General features: G+C 47.9%; 8 protein-coding genes across 8 annotated transcripts; 6 read left to right on the top strand and 2 right to left on the bottom strand.

Annotated features, from left to right (window-relative positions):
* Window positions 1-938: 938 nt before the first annotated feature.
* Window positions 939-4334, top strand: N7509_002302 (aromatic acid exporter family protein; the record flags this gene model as incomplete). The annotated part of the gene is made up of 9 exons (XM_056626939.1): window positions 939-1024; window positions 1201-1324; window positions 1383-1579; window positions 1637-1752; window positions 1816-2125; window positions 2176-2264; window positions 2363-2625; window positions 2680-3809; window positions 3869-4334. 9 exons carry the CDS (start codon window positions 939-941, stop codon window positions 4332-4334), a joined length of 2781 nt encoding a protein of 926 aa, XP_056492734.1.
* Window positions 4335-4671: 337 nt separating this feature from the next.
* Window positions 4672-6924, bottom strand: N7509_002301 (transcriptional repressor TCF25 family protein; the record flags this gene model as incomplete). The annotated part of the gene is made up of 1 exon (XM_056626938.1): window positions 4672-6924. One exon carries the CDS (start codon window positions 6922-6924, stop codon window positions 4672-4674), a length of 2253 nt encoding a protein of 750 aa, XP_056492733.1.
* Window positions 6925-7225: 301 nt separating this feature from the next.
* On the top strand, window positions 7226-9131 carry ptcF (type 2C protein phosphatase ptcF; the record flags this gene model as incomplete). Its single annotated transcript, XM_056626937.1, is given in 4 exon segments — window positions 7226-7899; window positions 7951-8623; window positions 8635-8963; window positions 9020-9131. The coding sequence occupies 4 exon segments, from the start codon at window positions 7226-7228 to the stop codon at window positions 9129-9131; spliced, it is 1788 nt and encodes a 595-aa protein (XP_056492732.1).
* Window positions 9132-9783: 652 nt separating this feature from the next.
* N7509_002299 (uncharacterized protein) lies at window positions 9784-10287 on the top strand (the record flags this gene model as incomplete). Its single annotated transcript, XM_056626936.1, has 1 exon — window positions 9784-10287. The coding sequence occupies one exon, from the start codon at window positions 9784-9786 to the stop codon at window positions 10285-10287; it is 504 nt and encodes a 167-aa protein (XP_056492731.1).
* A 1018-nt stretch (window positions 10288-11305) lies between these two features.
* N7509_002298 (MFS transporter) lies at window positions 11306-12966 on the bottom strand (the record flags this gene model as incomplete). The annotated part of the gene is made up of 5 exons (XM_056626935.1): window positions 11306-11378; window positions 11443-11617; window positions 11677-12510; window positions 12569-12814; window positions 12879-12966. The coding sequence occupies 5 exons, from the start codon at window positions 12964-12966 to the stop codon at window positions 11306-11308; spliced, it is 1416 nt and encodes a 471-aa protein (XP_056492730.1).
* Window positions 12967-14694: 1728 nt separating this feature from the next.
* On the top strand, window positions 14695-17601 carry N7509_002297 (non-ribosomal peptide synthetase; the record flags this gene model as incomplete). Its single annotated transcript, XM_056626934.1, has 3 exons — window positions 14695-15112; window positions 15163-16084; window positions 16137-17601. The coding sequence occupies 3 exons, from the start codon at window positions 14695-14697 to the stop codon at window positions 17599-17601; spliced, it is 2805 nt and encodes a 934-aa protein (XP_056492729.1).
* Window positions 17602-18497: 896 nt separating this feature from the next.
* Window positions 18498-19729, top strand: N7509_002296 (tyrosinase family protein; the record flags this gene model as incomplete). The annotated part of the gene is made up of 4 exons (XM_056626933.1): window positions 18498-18580; window positions 18650-18775; window positions 18841-18963; window positions 19021-19729. 4 exons carry the CDS (start codon window positions 18498-18500, stop codon window positions 19727-19729), a joined length of 1041 nt encoding a protein of 346 aa, XP_056492728.1.
* Window positions 19730-20365: 636 nt separating this feature from the next.
* Window positions 20366-21326, top strand: N7509_002295 (O-methyltransferase; the record flags this gene model as incomplete). The annotated part of the gene is made up of 3 exons (XM_056626932.1): window positions 20366-20383; window positions 20444-21217; window positions 21282-21326. The coding sequence occupies 3 exons, from the start codon at window positions 20366-20368 to the stop codon at window positions 21324-21326; spliced, it is 837 nt and encodes a 278-aa protein (XP_056492727.1).
* Window positions 21327-21578: the final 252 nt, after the last annotated feature.

Raw genomic sequence — 21578 nt, 5'->3', positions numbered from 1 at the left:
TCATCCGAAAAGAAGGGCATAACTTACCCCAACAATACAGCCACACCCCGACAGCTGAGCCAGGCTCTCGAGGGTTCCAACGTCCTCAACGGGACTCTGAAAGGCTGTGGCTGCACTAGTACTAGTAAGTGCGGCGAAAATAAAGGTCAAAATCTTCAAGTTCATTCTCGATAATATAGATAAGGATCTTGGTATGTTACGATGAAAACTAGCGACCTTGCAGAAGATATATGCCCCTAAATACACAGAACTTCTTCCGTCGGGTGGGGCTTTCCTGTCTGGGCTGCTGCTGGTGATCAGGCTCGGTGTAACAGCAAATCCCTAGGCTCACGTGCTATTTCCAATAGACTAAAAAAGACTGTGATCAAAATAGTACTAGTATCAATGCCCTTTCTGTGATATTCTACTATAATACAATATGTAGTGATGTGGGTAGCGCGCCAGTACTAGTATATCTTGCAACCGGTAGGCAAGCCGCCACCACGTACTGGCATACCTTTACAAAAATAGGTAGGATGGCAGCTAAGTAAAGGTCGAAAAAAAGGTCTGGAACCTCCCAATGTTGTGGATAGTATCGATGAAAAACCTAATCTGGGAGCGAAAATGGACTTGACATATTCGGATAATAAATAGCAGTTATCATGAAATGGAGAGAAAGGGAGGAAGTGACAGCGATTTTTAGTCGAAGAATAGATACATAATTTTAGCTTTTCTGCTGTGAGTGTCATGAATCATTGTAATATTACCTACTTTTTCGAAGTAAATTGAGGCCTACTTCTCGAGGCATAAGGCATTATCCGGCACTTCCGGCGTCACATGATAACCTTATATCACCATTACCATCGTCTTAAAGAACGGAGAACCCACCGTAATGATGTTTCAAATGGTACAATTCATTATTTTAATGTTGCGGCTCTACTCAACATGAGATAAGCATCATGGAGTCTCCTAAATCAGCATCTATGTGGAAGAAAATCCAAACGAAGCTGGGACTGAATATCCCCATCTTGCTCTTGATGTTCAAGTATGCTTTTCCCAGAGCTTGGTTTCCCACCAGTAATGAGATCCCCCTTCATTCCATATAGTCAAGTTCTAAACTGACAGGGATTGACTACAGAGGCGCGATTGCACCCACAATTGGACTCTCAATGTACATCACTCTTTCCAGCGACGCTACTAATTTGTACTGACGCTCTACAGATATCAGAGCGAGTCTGTGGCCCGACAATTTTCTACCATTGGCTATCTAATCCCCATAATGTCGATTCTCACAATACCAGTCGCTCCACGAGCCCGATTCTTCCAAAATCTTATAGTATCCACGGTATGAACCTGTAATTCGCCTATAACCTAAATGTGTTAACCTTTGTTTTGTACGCTAGCTGTCGGTTGGTTTCGCAGTCGCAATATCTTTTCTGTCGATGTGGTGTGCCGTCCGGGCTCGCGCAAATACTACCCATATACCCCAGGGTGCCAAGGGTGCTGGTCCAGTTGCTGGTGCTCATGTGAGCCCGTATAACGCCGCCGCGAGTGTTAACATGGCAATCTGGTTGGCATTCGAAGTGTGGCTGGCAAATACGTATGTTTGTTGGTCAAATTCCCTGTTATAAGCTTCCAATATTGAAGAATGGAGTAGATTCCGTGCTTTTCGACCGCAATACTTCATCCCCTCGATCATATTCTCCATTTTTATCCAGGTCACGGCGACCTATGGAACTCAGTTTGAAACGTTGGATGAAGCTGGATCATTAAGTAAGATTTCTCCATCTGCTATCTTAGCCCTATATACTTGCTAATTACTAGATTCTTCTCCAGTCAAACACTTGGTGGGGACATTTTTTTCCGGATTCGGGCTAGCAGCAGCAGTCAATGTGTTAATTATTCCACTCTCATCTCGAAAGATTGTCAGCATGCACATGATGGCGAATTTCGATGCGATCCAGACAACATTGGATGCCCAACGCAAATTTGCGCAAGCTTTATCCTCGCGCGACTGGCGTTTTGTCCATGGTGATCCAGATATCTCCCAGCAGGAAAATACACCTTCATGGCCAGAAGCAAACAACCTGAAAAATGCAACCATAGAAACTACCAGAACCCTTGGAAGGATAACATCGGAATTGCGGTACGCCAAACGCGAGGTTGGTTGGGATTACCTAGAGCCCAAAGATCTAGCGAACATAACTCGCCTATTGAGGAAGGTATTGGCTTCAATGCTGTGGATGGAGTCACTTGTCGAAGCCACCAGACGTATCCCTCATTTAGTAAGCGAGACGGAGAGCATTTCTCGCGAAGGGGAAACAGGAGAAATTTAGCTGGGTATTTGAACAAAGGCGCCGCCCCACTGAACAACTTATCCAAGCCTTGAAGGAAGGTCTCGACCAATCTGTGCACACCCTTCGCCTCGGCAAAGCACGAGCGGTATCTGAATCGGATATTGAAGCCAATGGAAATCATGCGAGATCGAAATTGGAAGATACGATTGAAAGTTTCCTTCAAGGAAGGCGGGATCCATTAGAGACCTGGCTTTCATGGACGGGCATGGATCAATCTTCTGAAACACCCACGGTGGTAAATTCTCAGCAACGTGAACGGTATCGATTTCAGCTCTACTTTCTCCTTGATGTGGGCTTCTCCTAGCCCCTAAGTTGAAAATGCATGCCCTGACTTTTATTGTAGATGGAATCTTCACTCATTTCGACCGCGAGAAGAATTCTAGACCTTATCAAATACGCGGGTTCAAAAGTGGACGATGGTACCATGAATAAAAAAAGACTGGTGCATCCAACATGGAAGCTGATGAGAAAATGGTTCTGGGCCGCATTGTCTAGGGAGGACCAACAATTGGATTATTATCAGTACAGCAGAAGATCCGGAACTGCCAGAGTATGCCTGAACGATGTCATACAGACTGGTACAGATCCAGAACACCTTCCCCCCCAAAGCACGTGGGAGAAGATTGGTGATACCCTCCGGAAGGGCTATCACTTCTTTGGGTCGCCTGAGTCCGTGTTTGGCTTCCGAGTAGCCGTGGCTACCATGGTTGTTTCAGTCGTTGCGTTTCTCAGAAACTCGCAGCACTTTTACATCCAGCAACGTCTCATCTGGGGTTCGATCATGATTGCGATTAGCATGACTTCGACCGTTGGATCAGCTATGTACGGCCAATCAATGCGGCTCCTTGCGACATTTATTGGAATGGTGATGGCGTATATTGACTGGTACATAGTCGATCAACAACCAGCAGGCGTCCTCGTCTTCGTTGGGATCACAATGTTCTTGTCTCACTACCCATTGATTAGGTTTCCCAATCATGCAGTGCCGCCTATCGTCGAAATGGTCACAGTTATGTTAATTGTCGGCTATGCACTTCAGGTGAAGAAAGTGGGGCTCATCATCTCCGAATCCAACGAGCAAGAATATCACGCTTTATACATACTGTCGCCTTATCGACTCGCGACAGTTGTCGGTGGCATCGGGGTTGCTTTTCTTTTCACATATTTTCCCTCTGCAACCACAGTCAAAAGCTGCTTCCGACGGGATTTTGCGTCTTTTCTGTATCTTCTCGCACATTATTACAGCTCTGTGTACATGACGAACTCGTTAGTAGTCAGAGGTTTGGCGGGGGATCATAACGACAAGAAGAGTCTCGGGAGAGTTCTTGAGAAAGCTCGCACTCGTGTCCTTGCCAAGGAAATCATTCTCCTACAGGCGATGGAAGAGCATAGATGGTTCTTTCGCTGGGAAGCTACTACTGGGGGCAAATTCCCTAGGGATGCCTACGATAAATTGGCCGAGCATGCGCGAAAGTAAGTTCGTTCTTTACCCGTTCCAATCGTTCCGAGCACTGATAAATTTGTATCTTTAGCATACTCCAATTCTCAGCAACATTAATCGAAATCGCGGACTCATTCCATCTCACTGGACAAATGTCCTCAGCACCGTGGGTAGAAGACATCAGACAGCTCATAACTTCATTGGACTCAAAGTCCCACGAAGTAACATCTCTTCTCACGACACTTTCAGGTGCCATCAAAGCCGGGAGTCCATTGCCTCTTTATCTCAGGGCGCCCAAAATTCGTCGGCCTACCGAGCTGCTTGCTGCTGCTGCTCCCGGTGCGAGCATTTTTAACGTAGAAAATTTCGGCCAGCCGGCGTTTTCAGCCATTGCTTCGATGGAGATTACCATGATGGCTCTGGAAGACGATCTATCTCAGCTATTAGCTGGTACGAAACATATTGTGGGAGAGTTGAACTTGTTGACAGATATTGTCCGGAGGAAAGACTTGCCGGCTAATGTGGATTCAATAATGGGAATGGATAAAAGAGATTGAGTTCTGTACTATGTTCACTAATATAGCAAAATATACTAGTATTTTCACAAAGCTTTCAATGAATCCAAACTCGAACGTTGCCGATAAAGGGTAGAAACTTGAAGGAGATAGTGCTGCACGAAGTAAATGTGTTTTACCGACAATTGTTCTCATCTTGCAGTTGAAAAGAAATGAGTTACTAGTACTATTTAGACACTGGTTGGGATTAACTATATCCGGCAGCTTGGAATGGTCAAAATATTAGCTTCGAGGTCTGGCAACCTAGTACGAATGGCCATGGAGAGTCCGTGGATGTTTCAATATAGTGTTTGTCGATTTTGGAGATTCTAAAAAGCTACTAAATATCGCTGCTTTCAGAATGAGCCTCATCATCCATAATTGACAGCTCATCCTCGAGCATGCTGACCGCAAATTCACCAATAATCTCCTGGATTGGCCCATGTAGCAGCCTTTCACGAGAGGACTCGGGTTGGATTTCTTGGAGGGCCTCCAGGTAATCCGTGAGCGGAGCATAGTCCAATACATCGCCCCAGTTTCCTCGATCAACACCATATTGATGCAGGAACATCTGTACAGACTCCAACCCGTCCTGTAGCAGCCACTGCTCCAGCACCTGTTGGTCGCCTTGTAGGGGACGAATGCGAGCATCCGGGCGAGCACCAGCACCTTCTTCATCACCGTCACCCTCGCCAGCTTCTTCCCCGCCTTGGAAACGAGGGAAATGAATACCACCATCATTCATTTGGTTCAAGAGATCGCGTAGCCACTGGGGCCTGTTACCCTCCGGCATCCGCGCGAGGTATGACGGTGTGGGATCAGCTTGCTGGCGATATGCCTCTGATTCGTAAGGAGGTAGAGGGTCCGAAGAAGAGAGTCGTCCAGAGACAAAGCGGTTGGGCAGGTGGGTTGTTACACTAGGAATGTCCGACAAGACCACATGACGGGCAATATCCAGAGTGATTTCTGGGGGCTCGATAGGTTCTGGCTCCCCGGAGATGGTGTCGGCTACTTCTATGATAAGTGAAATAGCCTCGGGGGTGTTCCAAAGATCCTTGGCTCGCGTAATGTAGAGTTCGGTAAAGAGTTCGTGTGATGCGCTTGGAGGCATCTTACCCCAGATCTGCTTGGGGACATGTCGAATGTCCAACTCCTGTGCCAACCTGCTAAAGACCCACGGGTAGCGAGACATAGCGTGGGAAAGCTGTCGGCGACATTCTTGGGGTTTCTTCAGACGTAAATAAGCCATAACCAATGAGCACTGGATATTAGGGAGGTCGGCCCAGTCACGACTGAATCGAGTCTGAGTGCACAGATCCACAAACTGCGCATACTCTCTTCCTCGCAAGGCAAGGTGATCAATCAGTAGCCGCATGCAATACGGGTCAGAGTCGTTGAGACTCAGCAACAGTTTTGACCATTCATAAGCAGTCCTCCAAGTACCCTTCATGCCCAGGTTGGCGATATATCTCCAACCAACCAGCCACAGCTCACGATTCTCCGTTTCCCAGAAGTCAAGCCTGGCTTGGCCGTCCTTGAGTCGAGTCCCAAAAGAAGAGTGAGCTGAGCGACCAATATTAAAAAGCGCTCTCTCCAAGAGATCAGCAGAAACAGCATGGTCACCCTGGTGCTTGGCAACTTCCGAAACCTGGAGAAGAGTGGATATATGATAGGGGTTGTATTGAAGATGGGAAATCAGTCGCTGGGGGTCCATCGACTCGACACAGAGGTCAAACTGCCTTTGCACATCTTCGTAGCCCGAGTTGTGCACGATGCGATAAAGGAAATCTCCCGAAGGAAGCTTCTCGGCATTGACCATACCTGAGCCTCCACTCGGAGCTCGTGGCCACTCATCCTTCCCTTGCATAAGAACATTCCGTCGCAGTGTGACTCCAGCCAAACTCTGTCCTCGACTGGCCGGAGAGTATCGTCCTGACAGTGCCTGGCCAAGATCGATCGTTTCCCGGTTGCGATCCCGGCGACGGCCAGTTTCGGCTGGCTGGTCAAAATTCTCTAGTACCACATTGCCGAAGAGTCGTCGCATCTCATTCGTAGCGTTTAAGAATTTTGGCTCAACGCCGAGAAGTTCATCTGTGGTCTTTGGGAACAATTCGTTCCGCCCTTCCTTCGCAGAGACCGACAGATCTGTGTTCGATGGATCTTCGCCAGTAGATAGATCCTTCAGCGCACGATCAATCTCGTCCAAGTCCGTGCCTTTCTTGCTTTGTTGCTTAGGCTCGGGTGGCGACTTGCCCTTCTTGCCCTTCTTTTTCTTTTTCTTGCTGGCACTCTTGGGTTTCGCGGGTGCGGACTCGGGTTCAACATCTGGTTTTGGCACCTCCTTCACATCTTCTTCTCCGTCTTGTACCTCCTCCGACTCCTCAGGCTCGTTATCACCATGTTCATCTTCGTTGTCATTGTCATCGTCATCGTCATCGTCATCGTCGCCAGCATTCAAAAGATCGAAGGCGTTGAATTTTGGTTTCGCGGGGCGTCGAGGCTCATCGTCGCTTGACTCATCCTGCTGCTCGGATTCCTGCAGCTGTTCCAGCTCACGTTGCTTCTGCAACTTGCGAATCGCACGGGAGGACATCTGTTAGAGGCCGTCCTGGCACTATGAAAGAAAGTGAAAAGCACCGCAGCGACTGCACAAAATAACAAAAAAAAGAAAGAAACCGCCGCGGGGAATGACGACACACTCCGAATCCAATCGGGTTAGCCCCGACCACCGATATCCCCCCCGCACGTGACCCTTTATCATCAAATCAACCAGGCACGCCTGCTTTGTACACTTCCCCGTATCTCTGGAAGTTTGGGGCTTACCTGGCAAAAGGCATTTCAAACATATTCCAGCATCGCTGGTATATTTCACAGTCAAGCGATAACTTGATCCAATGAGTCGGGTGGCTGCTCACGCGTCCCGTGCGGTTCGACGTGCCCCGGCATGGAAAGTCGCCGGTAAACGGCCGAGTGCACTATCCATCTGCAACAGCTCAGTGCAAAGCTTGAGACACTATTCCGGTGGCCGACGTCCTTCCTTTCTTCCGGCGGCACTCCAAACCTCGATGCATCTCCGAAACTTCTCAGTCGCCGTTATCTCGACCGCTGTCGCCTCCGGAGCGTGGTACGCCTACAACGGGGACGCCAAAGTCCAATCGCTCGCAACCCATATTCGTGGATTCGCCTCAAGTGCAATCAATTCCGCCCACGCCGAAGACCCATCGGACAGCACGCGCCGAGCTTTATTGGTGAGCAACGATCAGTTTTATACGGCGACGCTTTCGGGAGACCAGCCTCTAGCGAAGACGACCGACGACTCGGATCGACGTGTCCTAAACATGTTGACCCCAGAACAGGCTACCGAGAAATTGCGAAAGAACGAAGAATCATACCTAGTCAACAGAGGGAAGGGAGTCGTCCGATATGATATCGTCCAGGTTCCTAGCAACTCCCCAATCGAGGATGACCACGCGGAGATGATTGTCGAGGTGCCATCAGACGTGGCAGGAAATACAAATGGAGACCCCAACAGCGATTGGAATTTCTGGGCAGTCTTTGACGGTCATTCGTTAGTGTTTTAGGTGGCTCTATTGACATTTGAATACTAATCGGGAAACAGGGGCTGGACAACATCTGCCAAACTACGAAATGTCCTTATCTCATACGTCGCACGCGAACTCAATGCTACCTACAAGGCCGCCGCCGCCGATCCATCGGTATTAGTCCCTACATCCGAGGCCGTGGATGCTGCTATCAAGCTGGGTTTTGTTCGTCTCGATGACGATATTGTCAACGCGAGCGTGGACAAAGTCCTAAAGGCTAAGTCTCGTCGTGTGGCTGCTGAACTTCTCGCGCCCGCCCTCTCGGGATCATGCGCTCTTCTTAGCTTCTACGACTCCCATTCTAAGAACTTGAAGGTTGCAGTTGCAGGTGATTCGCGCGTGGTCCTCGGCCGTCGTGGTTCCAGTGGGAAGTGGACTGCCACGGCTCTGTCCGAGGACCAGACTGGTGGCACACCCTCCGAGATCAAGCGTCTGCGTGAAGAGCACCCTGGAGAACCATATGTCACTCGTAATGGTCGTATCCTAGGTCAACTAGAACCTAGCCGCTCATTTGGCGATGCTACCTATAAGTGGACCAAGGATATTCAAGATAAGATCAAGCAGCAATTTTTCGGCCGCACTCCCTCCCCCCCACCTGAAAACTCCCCCCCTATGTTACCGCTGAGCCTATTATCACTACCACCAAGATCGATCCTTCGCAAGGCGACTTCATCGTCATGGCTACGGACGGTCTTTGGGAGATGCTGAGCAACGAGGAGGTTGTTGGCTTGGTCGGTTCATGGTTGGAACAACAGCAGTCCGGCAACGGTGGCAGCAAGGCTTGGCTGCAAAGCTGGTTCGGATTTGACCAGAAGAAGCTTCCCGTGGAGGCAACCAACGATGCCTCTGGCGAGGGCCAGCGCCGTCCTATCCGCCAGCAGCAATATGACATTTCCGGCGCGGAGAGCCGCTTTGTTGTCGAGGACAAGAACGTAGCCACCCACCTTGTCCGCAATGCCATGGGAGGCAAGGACAAGGACATGGTTTCTGCACTTTTGACCTTACCCAGCCCCTACTCTCGTCGTTACCGGTACGTTGACCAACTTGTTTCGTTCTTAGCATTTCACGACTAACATGAATTTGCAGTGACGACGTGACCGTCGAGGTCATTTTCTTTGGCCAAGGCCCTGACTCTCGCACCGTTGAGGTTAACAAGGAGGCCAGCGCCGCAGAAGAAACTCTGAAATCGAAGCTTTAGGCACGCTAACGATTGTGTTTTTGCCTCTCGAGTCTTGATTTTGAACGCCTGGATGGCGGGTTTTTTTTTTCGTCCACAGTTGATCATTTTCGACCCTACCCTCTAGATAAAGTGGTGTTTGGGGAGGCTTGTGTCATTTTTGCTTTGATACTCGCATATGTACATACCAGCGCCATCTTCTATAATTGTCTTGAAGCTTTCGGATTTCATATTTCATATTTCATACTTCCTTCCAAAGACGAGCCACCGACAGTATGAAAAGCTACCGATTTGTCCATGGCTGCCAGTGGTAAATGAGTAGGGGAAAATATAGTATAAAAATCCACTTGGAATCAGTTGCCAGCCGCAATCTGGCATATCATTGGCTGTCGCTTCAATATCAGCTAGTCTTAGCCAGGAACTAACCTACGCCAGGCACCGATAGGCAGCATCGTCGAAAAACAAGCCTTGGCCCGATTTGCCGTGGCCGACGCCCCACAACGCGGTTCGTGTTGATTGATCGTTCCAGGTGTTAGGTCCGGCCCCCATTCCCTCGATAGTGGATCATTTCGCAAAAAAGGGAAAAAGCTCTTTCAGGGTTTATAAGATCCAGGGTTTATAAGTAGGCCAAGTAGTCGCATCGAACATCGTAAAAGTCATCACCGGCCCGAATATGCCTCAACTTCCATGCTGGCAACTCCCAGAGTTCTCGCGGTCTCAAGACGAGGAGCAGCCGCCAACATGGATGGTGGCTTTTTTGTTTCCGTTGGAAGACACCGAACGGGATCTGTTCATGAAGAGACTTGTCGTTGTCGACAACTTGGAGAATTGGCCTGATCGACCTGACGCGAAGCCTCGTCGTCTTCTAGATGTTCCCTGGCCATTCGATTTCATACCCGATTCGTCTATTATCAGCGCCATCTTTGAGCGAGGCGGGAAGGAGCCGCTCATTATCATTGATGAACGATCAAAGATGGATGACACAGCAATCCTGTTGTATCGCAGTGAGAGTCAAGATGACCATCGCATTTTGCGCGCACCCATCAATAGAGCAAACATACTGCTCAGTGCTGCGGCGGAAGGGAAGATTGATTTCAAGGGTGAAGATTTTCAGCCATTGGGCTATGAGACTCCAGCTATTATGGTGAGTATGCGTGATACTGAATTCTGGCTATAGTCTAACTTCGATATAGAAACAAGGAAAGCAATATGTGAAAGGAGAATTTCCTGTCTTTGTCATAGAAGCCATGACTCCCGAAGAATTCGAAAGACTCAGGAGCTACGCCGAGGACAGAATGGTCGATCAATATGAATTCAGCGAGTGGTTCCATGTAGCTGAAAAACTCGAGTCACCAGATATGAAAGGCCTTCTAGCATGGTTTGAGTCTCCGAACTGTGATTTTGACCACCCCCCCCCGTTATTTTATCGCTGTGGACCGCTGGAGCTTAGAAGTTGCGGATGATGAGGAGCCAATCACTGATCTCTGGGCTGAGTGCATAGTTTCCTCGGAAGATGGTGAGGAATATAGTTTGATAGATGATAGGCAGGATCACTACGCATATTGGCGCGCTGGATACGGATCTGATCGTATGGACTTTGAGGATGCCATTAATGTTTGCATGAATTTGGAGCAGCGCAACCAGGACTTCTCGGAATTGCTTCCCAGTGCCGAATCTGACAACTGGAAAGCATTGCAGTCATGGGCGGATAGAACTCCTCGCTTTCACGGGTTTGAATACCCAGAAGGAAAGGCATATTGGCCTAGCGAGGAGCGGAATAGCTAAGAACTTTTGCGTGACTCTTTCTCTTCAAAGTTTATATATGACCTTCCACCTGTCGCTTTTTGCCCGAACGGCGTCAACCAGGAATCAATCTAGCACCTGTATAACAAGTAATCTTCTATGCCCTTAGTTCTTTACCATCATTATTGCCACGAATTATCTACAATATGCTTAATGAGACGTTGCTGCAGTAGAAAGGACCAAGACTCAATGTGGCAGCTTATTTGAATTACAACAGTGATAATGTACGAACGGAAGGCAAAACAATAACCCTATTGTATATTGGCAATTCACAGTCGCTTACCTATCTACGGAAGCCGCTCTCGTTATTTGAAACTGGCCTAAGACAGAATTCACGCTCTGTAACTAAACTTTGATATAATTTTTTGAGGCCTTTAAATCATCAAACGTGTTCATTTCCCTGATCCGAGGGTTTGCTGTCCAGCCAAATCCATGAAACCGCCGCTTGAGTGAGGCAAACGGCAGCTGCGCAGTATCACAGTATTCGTCAGCAGAGGAAAATATTCATCAGGGTCATAGTGAGACTTACCCAGTACTACGGTCATGTAAAAAAAAGCCGAGTTTTTCAAAGAGTGAGCCAGTCAACAAAGGCCCAAGCATCCCTCCAAGGCTGAAGATTGTTTCAGTTACCGAAAACACTCGTAAATTACTCTTGTTCAGATTGAAGAGATGGGGATCCTTAGCTTGCCAGTCTTTGACAACAACTATCAAGACGTTAACGAGGGAGCGAAAAAAACCAAACAAACATAACAGCATCACTCACAGGCTAGTTGCACAGCCCCTACACCGCGCACAAGCGGGAGGACACTGCCCAACGCAATGGCACAACCAGTAAAGAGAGGTTTGCCTGCTGCATCACCTTTAGCCCAGGGAAACCGCGGATCTCCGGGAGCGCCCAGAAGCAAAATCAGAGGGACAATGGTCAGCCAACCTAAAGTGGTGGGCCGCCGTAACCCTAGGCGATCTCGAAGCCATCCAGCGAGACCGCCGAGAAGAATATTAGGAATCTGTATGCAGAAGAACATGGCGCTTACGAGTAAGCTATTCCACCCAAAAGCTTCTCTCAGATGAACAGGGAGGGTATTGTTAATGCCCGACAGAAGGGAGGCGACAATGAGGATGTTGGCCAACCCTACCAAAACCCGAGAATCAGAGAAGAAGGTTCGGAAGTATGCATATGTGCTACCACCCTGCTCCAAGGTTGGAGATGGACTAGAAAGCAGGGTGGTCGATTCGTCCAAGGCTTCCTCGTCATTGTTGGGTGTAGCGTCAGAAGACTTGCTCCCCAAATCTGAGCTGGGAGTGGATATATTTGGAGACTGAATCTTGGGCTCAATCATGACCAAACGACCGATTATATCCAAAGTCAATAAGACTATAGGAATCGCCCATGCAGCCCAGTAGCCAAACAACTGTAGTAATGAGCCACTAAGTGTTGGCCCTGCGACAGTTCCTGCTGTGACAAATGACATTGCCGTTCCCATTGATGATCCGAGGTTCTTTCTGTCCACATTACTGGCTAGTAACGCAAACCCAACCACCCAAGTAGCGGAACCGCATAGACTTTGCAAGACACGACCGAGGAAAAGGACCCAAACTAGCCACACGTATTAGCTTCACGCACTCTCCATCCATATTACAGGGATGAGCCATACAGGATGAGGTCAAGGCGACCATAAAAGTTCCCACCAGACATCCAGCAAGAGCAATCAAGAGCGGCGTCCTTTGACTAACCATCCTTTCAGCAAAGTATGCAATGGCCGGGGCAGAGATAAGGCCAACAAATCCATAGCTAGAGAGCAACAACGTAGTGTAACTCTGAGTTTGCGATGGGTCGATATGTAGTCGTTCCTCCAGCATATATCCAATGATTGGTGTAAGGAAACTCGCCAGGAAAGTCTCTGGGAGCTGGTTAATATACTTTGGGCATTAGATAGTAAGACGCCGAAACACAGCCATACATACCTGTGAATAAGGCGACAGTGATCGTGGAGTTGACCAATAAGCGAGATGAACGAATTTTATAGCCCCATGGCTTTTCGTCACCTTCCATAGTCTCAATCACGGGCGATTCTGGGAAAAGTAGATAAAAAGCACTATAAAGTAACTGGATAGGAAAGGAGCCCCGTTGGGCAGGGAGGAGGGGATGTAAGTGGACTATTTAGTTCTTTTCAGGAGAGGGGGGAGGGGGCCACCTTGTTATTACATTATTACAACAAGTACTAATTTGAGATTGAAGGCTGTCTAATATAACAAATTGCTTTTTTCCCCCTCCAGTCTGCCCATGGCACTGTGAGCTGATGTCTACTGCTGATGATCCCAATACATCCGCGCGCAGGCAAGGAAGGGAGAAACTAGCGGTATTTGCTTGAAGTTATACTCTGTGTTGGATTACCTTTTTGACGGACCCTTGCGCCATAATACATGTTGGTTTTGTCATGCGCTCAGCATGTAGGGAGGTGATAGTCTAGGTTACACAGGCTCTCTGCAGTTATACTGATTGCCCCACTTTCGTCTGTGTTTTTTTTTTTGTTTTGTATACACTGTAGTAATTGGTATCCTTGACATTGGTTTTGTCATAACAACGTGTATTTTACTTACAAAAGTAATACATCATTCATATAGCCAATATCAGCGACAGGAATTATTATTATCACTAAGCCATAAAACAACCTAGGACCATAATGGGCCTTGATTGATCTTGAAGTGATCACAGGGCTTGAGGACTCGATCCTCGATCCCTCGATCCCTCGATTATTCTTAGGCAATTCATGTTGATGACCCAAATTATGGTATAGAATAAGTGAAAATCTAGCGTTTGAGTTGCCGCCCCTCCATAGGAGGATCAGGTGTGGTATTTCGCGAATATTAAATACGTGAGGCCGGTTAGTTTGCAATTTCAAAATACCTTGAATCATGCGACATGGGAACTTTGCATAGCTTACTCCTCTTGCGAGAGTACGAACAGTAAGAATACGGGACAGGCTTAGATTTATATAACGTAACATGCAACTTGAAGACCTTCTCAATGACTACTAGCCATTTTGCCAAAGTTTGTAAAGGTACGGAAGCACCAGACTGAAGTGTCCATGATTGGTTCTGATGTAATTTATTAGTAATAAATGATAACCCATCAACGCCTCGGTCTTTCCTTTTTCTTTTCTATACTTTATATTATTTGTTCCCAGAGGCTAGCTTTGGTTTGTCTACAAAGTTTCAATATCGTACTTTGGCATGCAGCTCGTGTAGCGTAGAATACGCATGCAGAAGCAAATTGTAACGAGGCCGATAGCCGCATTCAGCAAGCCTTAATATTATGATGTTTCGATATTCATGCTGTGTAGCCTATAGATTATGCAATTTGAGATGCATGTCTGAATTATATTGATGTTGTTAGGTACGATCTACAAAATCCATGCATGGCAATACAACGCACAGTTGTGCAGTCGATAGAACAAATAAAGCAGAAGAATTAATATTGTGACCGATCATTTTGTACTGAAAGCTCTATGCATGTCATTAGTTGGCATGTTGTTTTGCGTAGTCTTCGGCGTATAGAATGAAATATATGTGGAAATAATCGACCATCACTGGAATTTACAGTATTTACTCGTAACGAAGGATATAAAGTAAGCTTCTACTTGAGTTTTGCTCCTACCCCCTTTCTTCAAAGATTTCAAGTTATTTTTGAGATTGCAAAGTGCCTTCACGTTCCAAACATTCCTCAAATATTCGTTTCCGGAAGATTCCCATTCCAAAGATACATAACGACTTCGCCATCATGTCGGTTGGGAATCTACTCAACATCTTGATCCGGGCCGCCAATCATGGGGCCGGAAAGGGTGTTTTGATGAAAAATGGCGATGGAGGCGGTTCTTCTAAGTTGATAACCTACAAGGAGCTTTTGGCTCTTGCGAAGCTGCGGTCGACGCAGTTACTGCACCGGGTGGGTGTTAATATTGAAAACAAAATCATCCTGCTCAATGCGGTGGATCATATGGAAAGCATCGTATGGTTCTGGGCAATTATTATCGCCGGAGCCGTGCCGTGTATTTGTCCACCTCTTCCAAAGGACAGAGAGCAACGGGAGGAGAGGGTCGCGTATCTGAGAACGCTGTTAGACGATCCCATTATTATAACAAACAAGTCGCTGGCATCGGATTTTGGTGGCTTACAGGCACCCCAGGTATTTTCATCCAGTAAGTTGAAAATACAAACACTTTCAAATGACAATTGACAGTTGCTAAAGCTAATCTCGTGCGTGGTTCAGATGAGGTGGAGTCGGTGCACGTGGAGCAACGACTATGCAAAGAGACCGAATTTTTGCCGGGAAGCAGCAAAAGCGAACAAGATCTAGCTGTTCTAATGCTCACATCAGGAAGTACGAGCAACCCCAAGGCAGTCTGTTTGAAACATGGACAGCTCCTGGCGGCACTGAAAGGTAAAAGCCTTCACCATGGAACCGACCACAACGATATCTTCATGAATTGGATCGGATTGGACCATGTTGCGAACCTCACCCAGATCCATCTGCATGCTGTCAGCTTGGTGGCAACCCAGCTGCATCTGTCGGGAGCAGAAGTCATGGCGAATCCATGCCACTTCTTGGAAAGTATCAGTGAGCATAAAGTCACCGTGACCTTTGCTCCAAATTTCTTCCTTGCAGCTTTAGTAAACAAGCTGAGAGCCACCGAAGAGCCCCTCTCTAACCTGGACCTCTCATCGCTGCGTACATTGCTATCCGGCGGCGAGTCAAATGTTGTCGACACATGCGACAAGCTCACCCGCTTGTTGGGCCAATACGGCGCACCAAGCTCCTTTATCAGTCCTGGATTTGGTATGACCGAGACCTGCGCAGGATCTATTCATGCTATAAATTGTCCTTCGTACGACATTGCCCAAGGAGCCGAGTTTTGTTCTGTTGGACTCCCCATCCCTGGGCTTCGTATGAGAACTGTTCGCGATGACGGAACGGAAGCTGCCAAGAATGAAATCGGGTCCCTCGAGGTTTCTGGTCCAGTCGTATTTAGTGGATATTACAATGATCCAGCAGCGTCCGATGCAGCATTCACACCGGACGGATGGTTCAAGACTGGAGATGTCGGGATTCTTGATTCAAAGGGAGCTCTGAGATTGACAGGGCGCAGCAAGGAATCGATTGTGATCAATGGGTACACCTCTTTTTCTTAATTATCCTGTTTGACACGAGGCTAATTGTCGCAGTGTCAGCTACTCATCCGAGAGTGTAGAGACTGCTATAGGGCAGGCTGCCATCCCCGGCGTCACCTCTTCCTTTACAGTGGTCTGGCCTCATCGTCCCAAGGATTCTCCAACAGAAACCGTCTGTATTGCTTACCTCCCAACCTACTCAGCTGAGGATAAGCAGAACCGGCTTACCACAGCCGCTGCTATCTCCAAAGCAGTTGTCAAGCATTGCGGCTCTCGACCGTTCAAAATCATCGCCCTACCCGCGGAGTTATTCCCCAAGTCTTCTCTGGGGAAATTGTCTCGGTCCAGGATGCAACGAGCCTTCGAAGATGGAGCGTATCGGGAATATGAGCATCAGGACATGGCCATCATGGAAAATTCGCGGAAGAATATTCAGGAAGCGGCGGGTATGACCGCAACCGAGAAGGCTGTTCTTCAGGTCTTTCATGACCTCCTAGCGAGTGACTACGGAGAGCTGGGAATCGAAATCCAAATCGATAGCGACATGTTCGAAATTGGAGTGTCCTCTATTGACCTCCTGAAACTGCGAGTCTACTTAGAAAAAGCCTTGAACATCGACATCCCAATGATCATCTTCTTTTCCCACCCAACCCTTCGCGACCTTAGCAAGGCCCTCGATGGGTTGCAGAAAGAAAAGACCTACGACCCCATCGTGGTCCTTCGTGCCCATGGACCAAAGCCTCCCCTGTTTTTAATCCATCCAGGCCTCGGTGAAGTTCTGATCTTCATGAATCTGGCTCGATATATTGAAGACCGCCCAGTGTATGCGATTCGCGCTCGAGGATTCGACGGGGAAGGATTCTTCACCTCCGTCGACGAAATGGTCACCACCTACCACGATGCCATCAAGCGCATGCAGCCGACCGGGCCGTATTCTATCATTGGCCACTCTTTCGGATCGATCGCGGCCTTTGAGATTACCAAGATCATGGAATCGAATAATGACAAAGTGCAATTCCTTGCCTCGATCGATCAACCTCCACACTTCAAATGGTGGGCTAAGCTGACCAATTGGTATTACGGGGCTATGACCATTTCTTACTACATGAATCTCATCGATGCAGATTACCGAAAGAGTGCCTTGCCAGAAATGCAAAAGAAAACGCACGAAGAGGTTTTGACCCATATCATGGAGCACGCAGGACCTGCCCGGGTGAAGGACGCCGGAATGTCACCCGAGTACCTGGATAATTGGGCGATTCTGGCAAATGAGATGAAACTGATCGCTCGGGAATATGATCCAGCAGGACGCGTGGCAACCTTGGACATCTTCCATGTAGACCCTGCGAAGGTTGAAGGAGAGTGGCCTCACAAGGATATAAGGAAATGGGAAGAGTTTGCCGAGGATATCAAGTTTCATGTTGTCCCCGGAGGCCACTCGACATTGATCAGACAGCCTAATGTTCTCGGATTATACAAAGTATTAAAGAACGCGTGGGAGGAACGCGGATTGGAATAAATTGCCGACTTGAGTGGTAGTCAACTAACACCTGGGAACTCGAGGTATAGGGATCCCCGGGTACTATCTTTTTTTAAGGGATACATATGCTCCAGCGGGGAAAGCTAAAGCTGATAATGTCAATACATAGCCTTATCAACGACGTTTCTACAGCGATTGGTTTATGGGGATGATGTAGTAGCTTGATGCGTAACATCGATCTCCCCCAGGGCCGTCACTAGATTAGCAGCCTATGCCCCCCTGCCGTATAGCTGTTATATCGGATTGCGCCGGGACAATTAAGAATCTCTGATGCTAAGCATAAAACATCTTTGACCCATATCCATCCTTACCTGTCCCAAGGGGGTGATTCGACAATACCAATTGCCAAGGCTTCTATAAAACACAAAGGAAAGCAGGTTACGCTGTATAGTCCCTGTATTGGCGGTAATTTACCAGTTCGGGTCTTAACACATGCATTCAACCCTTGAGATAACCATAGGTGCTTTTTCTTTATAAATGACATATGTGCTTCTTTCCAGCTGCTGAATGGCCTATTGGACCCGTTTAATTGGTCACCAATACTGCAGCAATATGCAGGGGCCAAGTGCAACAAAACACTCGATAAAGAAATGCATATGCATGAACCGGCCGACGGAAATTTCGTGTAACCACACAATTTCCGTCAATTGAACCTTGATGATCTGCGGGAAGGAATCAATGCACGCAAGATTGGGATCATTTGAGGCCCACGCTGGAACAGCAGATGTGAGCGATCATAAGCAGGTGATAGTCGGTTCGCTCCTAGTTTCTGGGGCGGATTGACGGTCTCTTGCCGAGCTGATAATAGTATTACTTCCTTTTCCCTCCCACTATGTAACTTACTGTCTAGGATCGCCCCTCTATCCTCGTTGACAATGATTTGTCTTATTCTGCTCTTCCTTCTGCCTGTATACTGCCTCAACTGCTCTCCCAGTAACAGGGGAACTCGACGCGAATGGTAAGTCACGAACTTCCCCAGTTCTGAAGCAAGATGTGTGCATTTGATCCAACGGTAACCATTTCGTAGGGGCTCTCTCTCTGGCAATGAGCGCAAAGAATATATCAATGCCATCCGTTGCATGCAGACCACTCCCTCCATTCTCTCCCGCGAGAGGTATCCAGGTATTCGTCACCGGATGGATGATTTCACAGTGTATGCTCGTTGCACCATCCCCCTTTAAAGAATAACGTTTGAACCTAATTATTTCCGAACCGAAGTGTGCACATCAGCTATGCTCCTCACATCCACTCGAATGGAGCACTTTTGGCATGGCATCGCGAGTTCCTCTGGCGGTGGGAGCAAGCCTTGAGACAAGAGTGTGGGTACCAAGGGTATCTTCCGTATGCCGACTCCTCCCTCGGACTATGGATCAATAGCTCGACTAACAGCGTGACCAGGTACTGGGATTGGTCTTTACACGCCAAACTCACTGATAGTCCCCTCTTCGATAACTCCCCGACCTCTCTATCAGGCGACGGGGACCCAGATGCAGATCTCTGCGTGACCACCGGCCCTCTAGCCAACATGACAGTCCATTTTAGCCAAAAGAATGGCCCAAACCTCGAGTTACCGCCAAACATCTTCGACTACACCCCTCATTGCCTAAGCCGCCACATGAATTCCTCCGCCACGGCAAGATTCGCAAACGCAGCAGTCATCCGTCGTGTTCTCGCCTCTCCAGATATAATCACCTTTCAGGAACGAATCGACATCAGCTCGGACCCTGCGGTGCGGGCGCGAGAGTTTGGTCCTCATGCGGCCGGGCATGAAGCGATGATGGGCACTATGCGAGATTTCTTCTCGTCGCCCCAGGATCCGGTGTTTATGTTGCACCACGGGATGATAGACAGGATTTGGGCAATGTGGCAGGCTTTAGACGAAGAGAATCATCGGTGGGCAATCAATGGGACCATGTCCTTGCATAATTTTCCTTTGACACCGGAGTTGACACTAGACACGAACTTTGGCTTCGGTGTTCTCGGTCGGGATAAAAGGATGAGAGAGTTAATGCACCCTCAAATGAGTGATTATTGCTATGAATATGGGAATACGGACGTTAGATCTCCGACGATATTTGAAAAGAAAATTCAGCAGCCCGTTACTTGAGTGACAAGTGGTTATCACTGTCATTCACTATTTCGGAACACTATTTGGCCCTCATTCTTAAATTCCGTAGTGCTTTAATTGGAAACCTTGGCAGATACTTTTGTGTATTGATATTCAGCTTCCGTTGAGTCTTCGATCCTCAGACCTCAGCTCTCAGCTCTCAGCCCTCAGCCATCCGGGCCTGTGTTTATCTTTCAATAGATGATTACCAAATTTTCCATTGCCAAGATGCATGTGCTTTTCTTTTGTGACCTGCATGGCATACAGACATAGTCGTGAAACATGACACAGAAGATCCTATCTAGTCCAATACTGATAAATAGTTGACCAACGCGACTAGATGCAAGATTTCAATAGTCAATTCGAGACCATTTATTGTACAACCAGGTCCAAATGACGTTGATCCTCTCTCTCCTTGCTTGGATAGCTCCTCTTCCATTGGATCATCTGGTCCTCAATAAACCACGCAGTCTCGTGCCTCCTTATCTTACGCATGTCAGAATGAGGCGCGCGCTGAGAGTTTGGGGTGCGGGCGTGGTATAAGTATCCCGATTTCCCTGCTGCTTGACTTCTCAGCCTTGAACTATTTATCCTTACTCACAACTTGCACATTTCTTTAATCCAAATCAGAATTTAATGATGAGTTTACAGGAAGTAAGTCCCCCTTTGCCTCCCTGGAGAGATGACTGGACAATGTGAGAAACGCACTTATAGGATTCCGCTAACCATGACGGCCAGACTCTAAATGATCGAGTGGAGAAGCTCCTCAGCTTCATTTACAATCATGAAGGCCTCGACGAGGCCCGAGGAAATCCACACAAGATTCTCGCCATCGTGGACGAGTTTGCAATTCAGAATGCCATGATGATAGTTGGCGGGCCTAAAGGAGAAATTGTCACGGAGCTGATCAAGGAAAAGCAGCCGAAAATTATGGTCGAACTGGGTTGCTACTTTGGTTATTCCGCCATTCTTTTCGGCGATGCAGTTCGTCAGAATGGAGGAGAACGCTACTATAGCCTGGAACTCAACCCAGACTGGGCCGCAGCTGCGAGACAGCTCATCGAGCTAGCTGGATTGCAAGACTTTGTAGAAGTCATTGTCGGTCGCAGCGACGTGATTCTAGATGAATTCTACAGGAGTGGAAAGGTCACCAATATCGAGATTCTGTTCATCGACCACTATAAACCTGCTTATCTGACCGACTTGAAGCTGTGCGAGCACCACGGCATGATTGTTCCTGGTTCCTTGCTCCTTGCAGACAATGTCATTTATCCGGGTAATCCTCCATACTTGGAATATGTTCGGAGCACAGTTGAGCAAAAGCGCGAGGTAGCCAAGAGTGGGCCACCGAAAGGCTACAACACCACAGGCTTACTGGAGCGAACTGTGAAGTCCTGGATGCCCGCGGGAGATGCGCCTTTCTTGGAGACGGTTGGAAACCCCAATATCGTATACCACAGTGTGCTCCGGCAGCCAGAAGGCGAAAGAGTGAGTTGATTTGAACTAGTGAGCTGTTTTGCGCTTCATTCCAGAGCTAACCCGTTGATGGCAGGATGCAATTGAAGTGACGCGCTGTGTTGGGGTCCAGGAAGCATAGATACCAGTGGATAGACTGGTAGTTACCAGCGGGGAAGACGATATCGCAACTCCATGAATTGTTTTAGACCCTCGTTTTTCTTCATTCAAGTTAAGAATGAAATTTATTTAGAACTTTGGAATGGAATATGCACGGCTATGGCCCATTGAGACAAAAACTTGAAGCTGAATGGCAGGATCACCGCGCTTGGTCTTGGTGACGTAGAGAATACTTGCTGTGCTATATTCTTGGTGCTTTTTTTTATCCATTACG

This window comes from Penicillium cosmopolitanum, assembly GCF_028827165.1.
Source record: "Penicillium cosmopolitanum strain IBT 29677 chromosome Unknown utg000004l:1.0-4361866.0:1.0-4365735.0, whole genome shotgun sequence".
NCBI lineage: Eukaryota > Fungi > Ascomycota > Eurotiomycetes > Eurotiales > Aspergillaceae > Penicillium > Penicillium cosmopolitanum.
The sequence above is the reverse complement of the archived record's forward strand: the minus strand, read 5'-3'. Positions and strand labels throughout refer to the sequence as shown.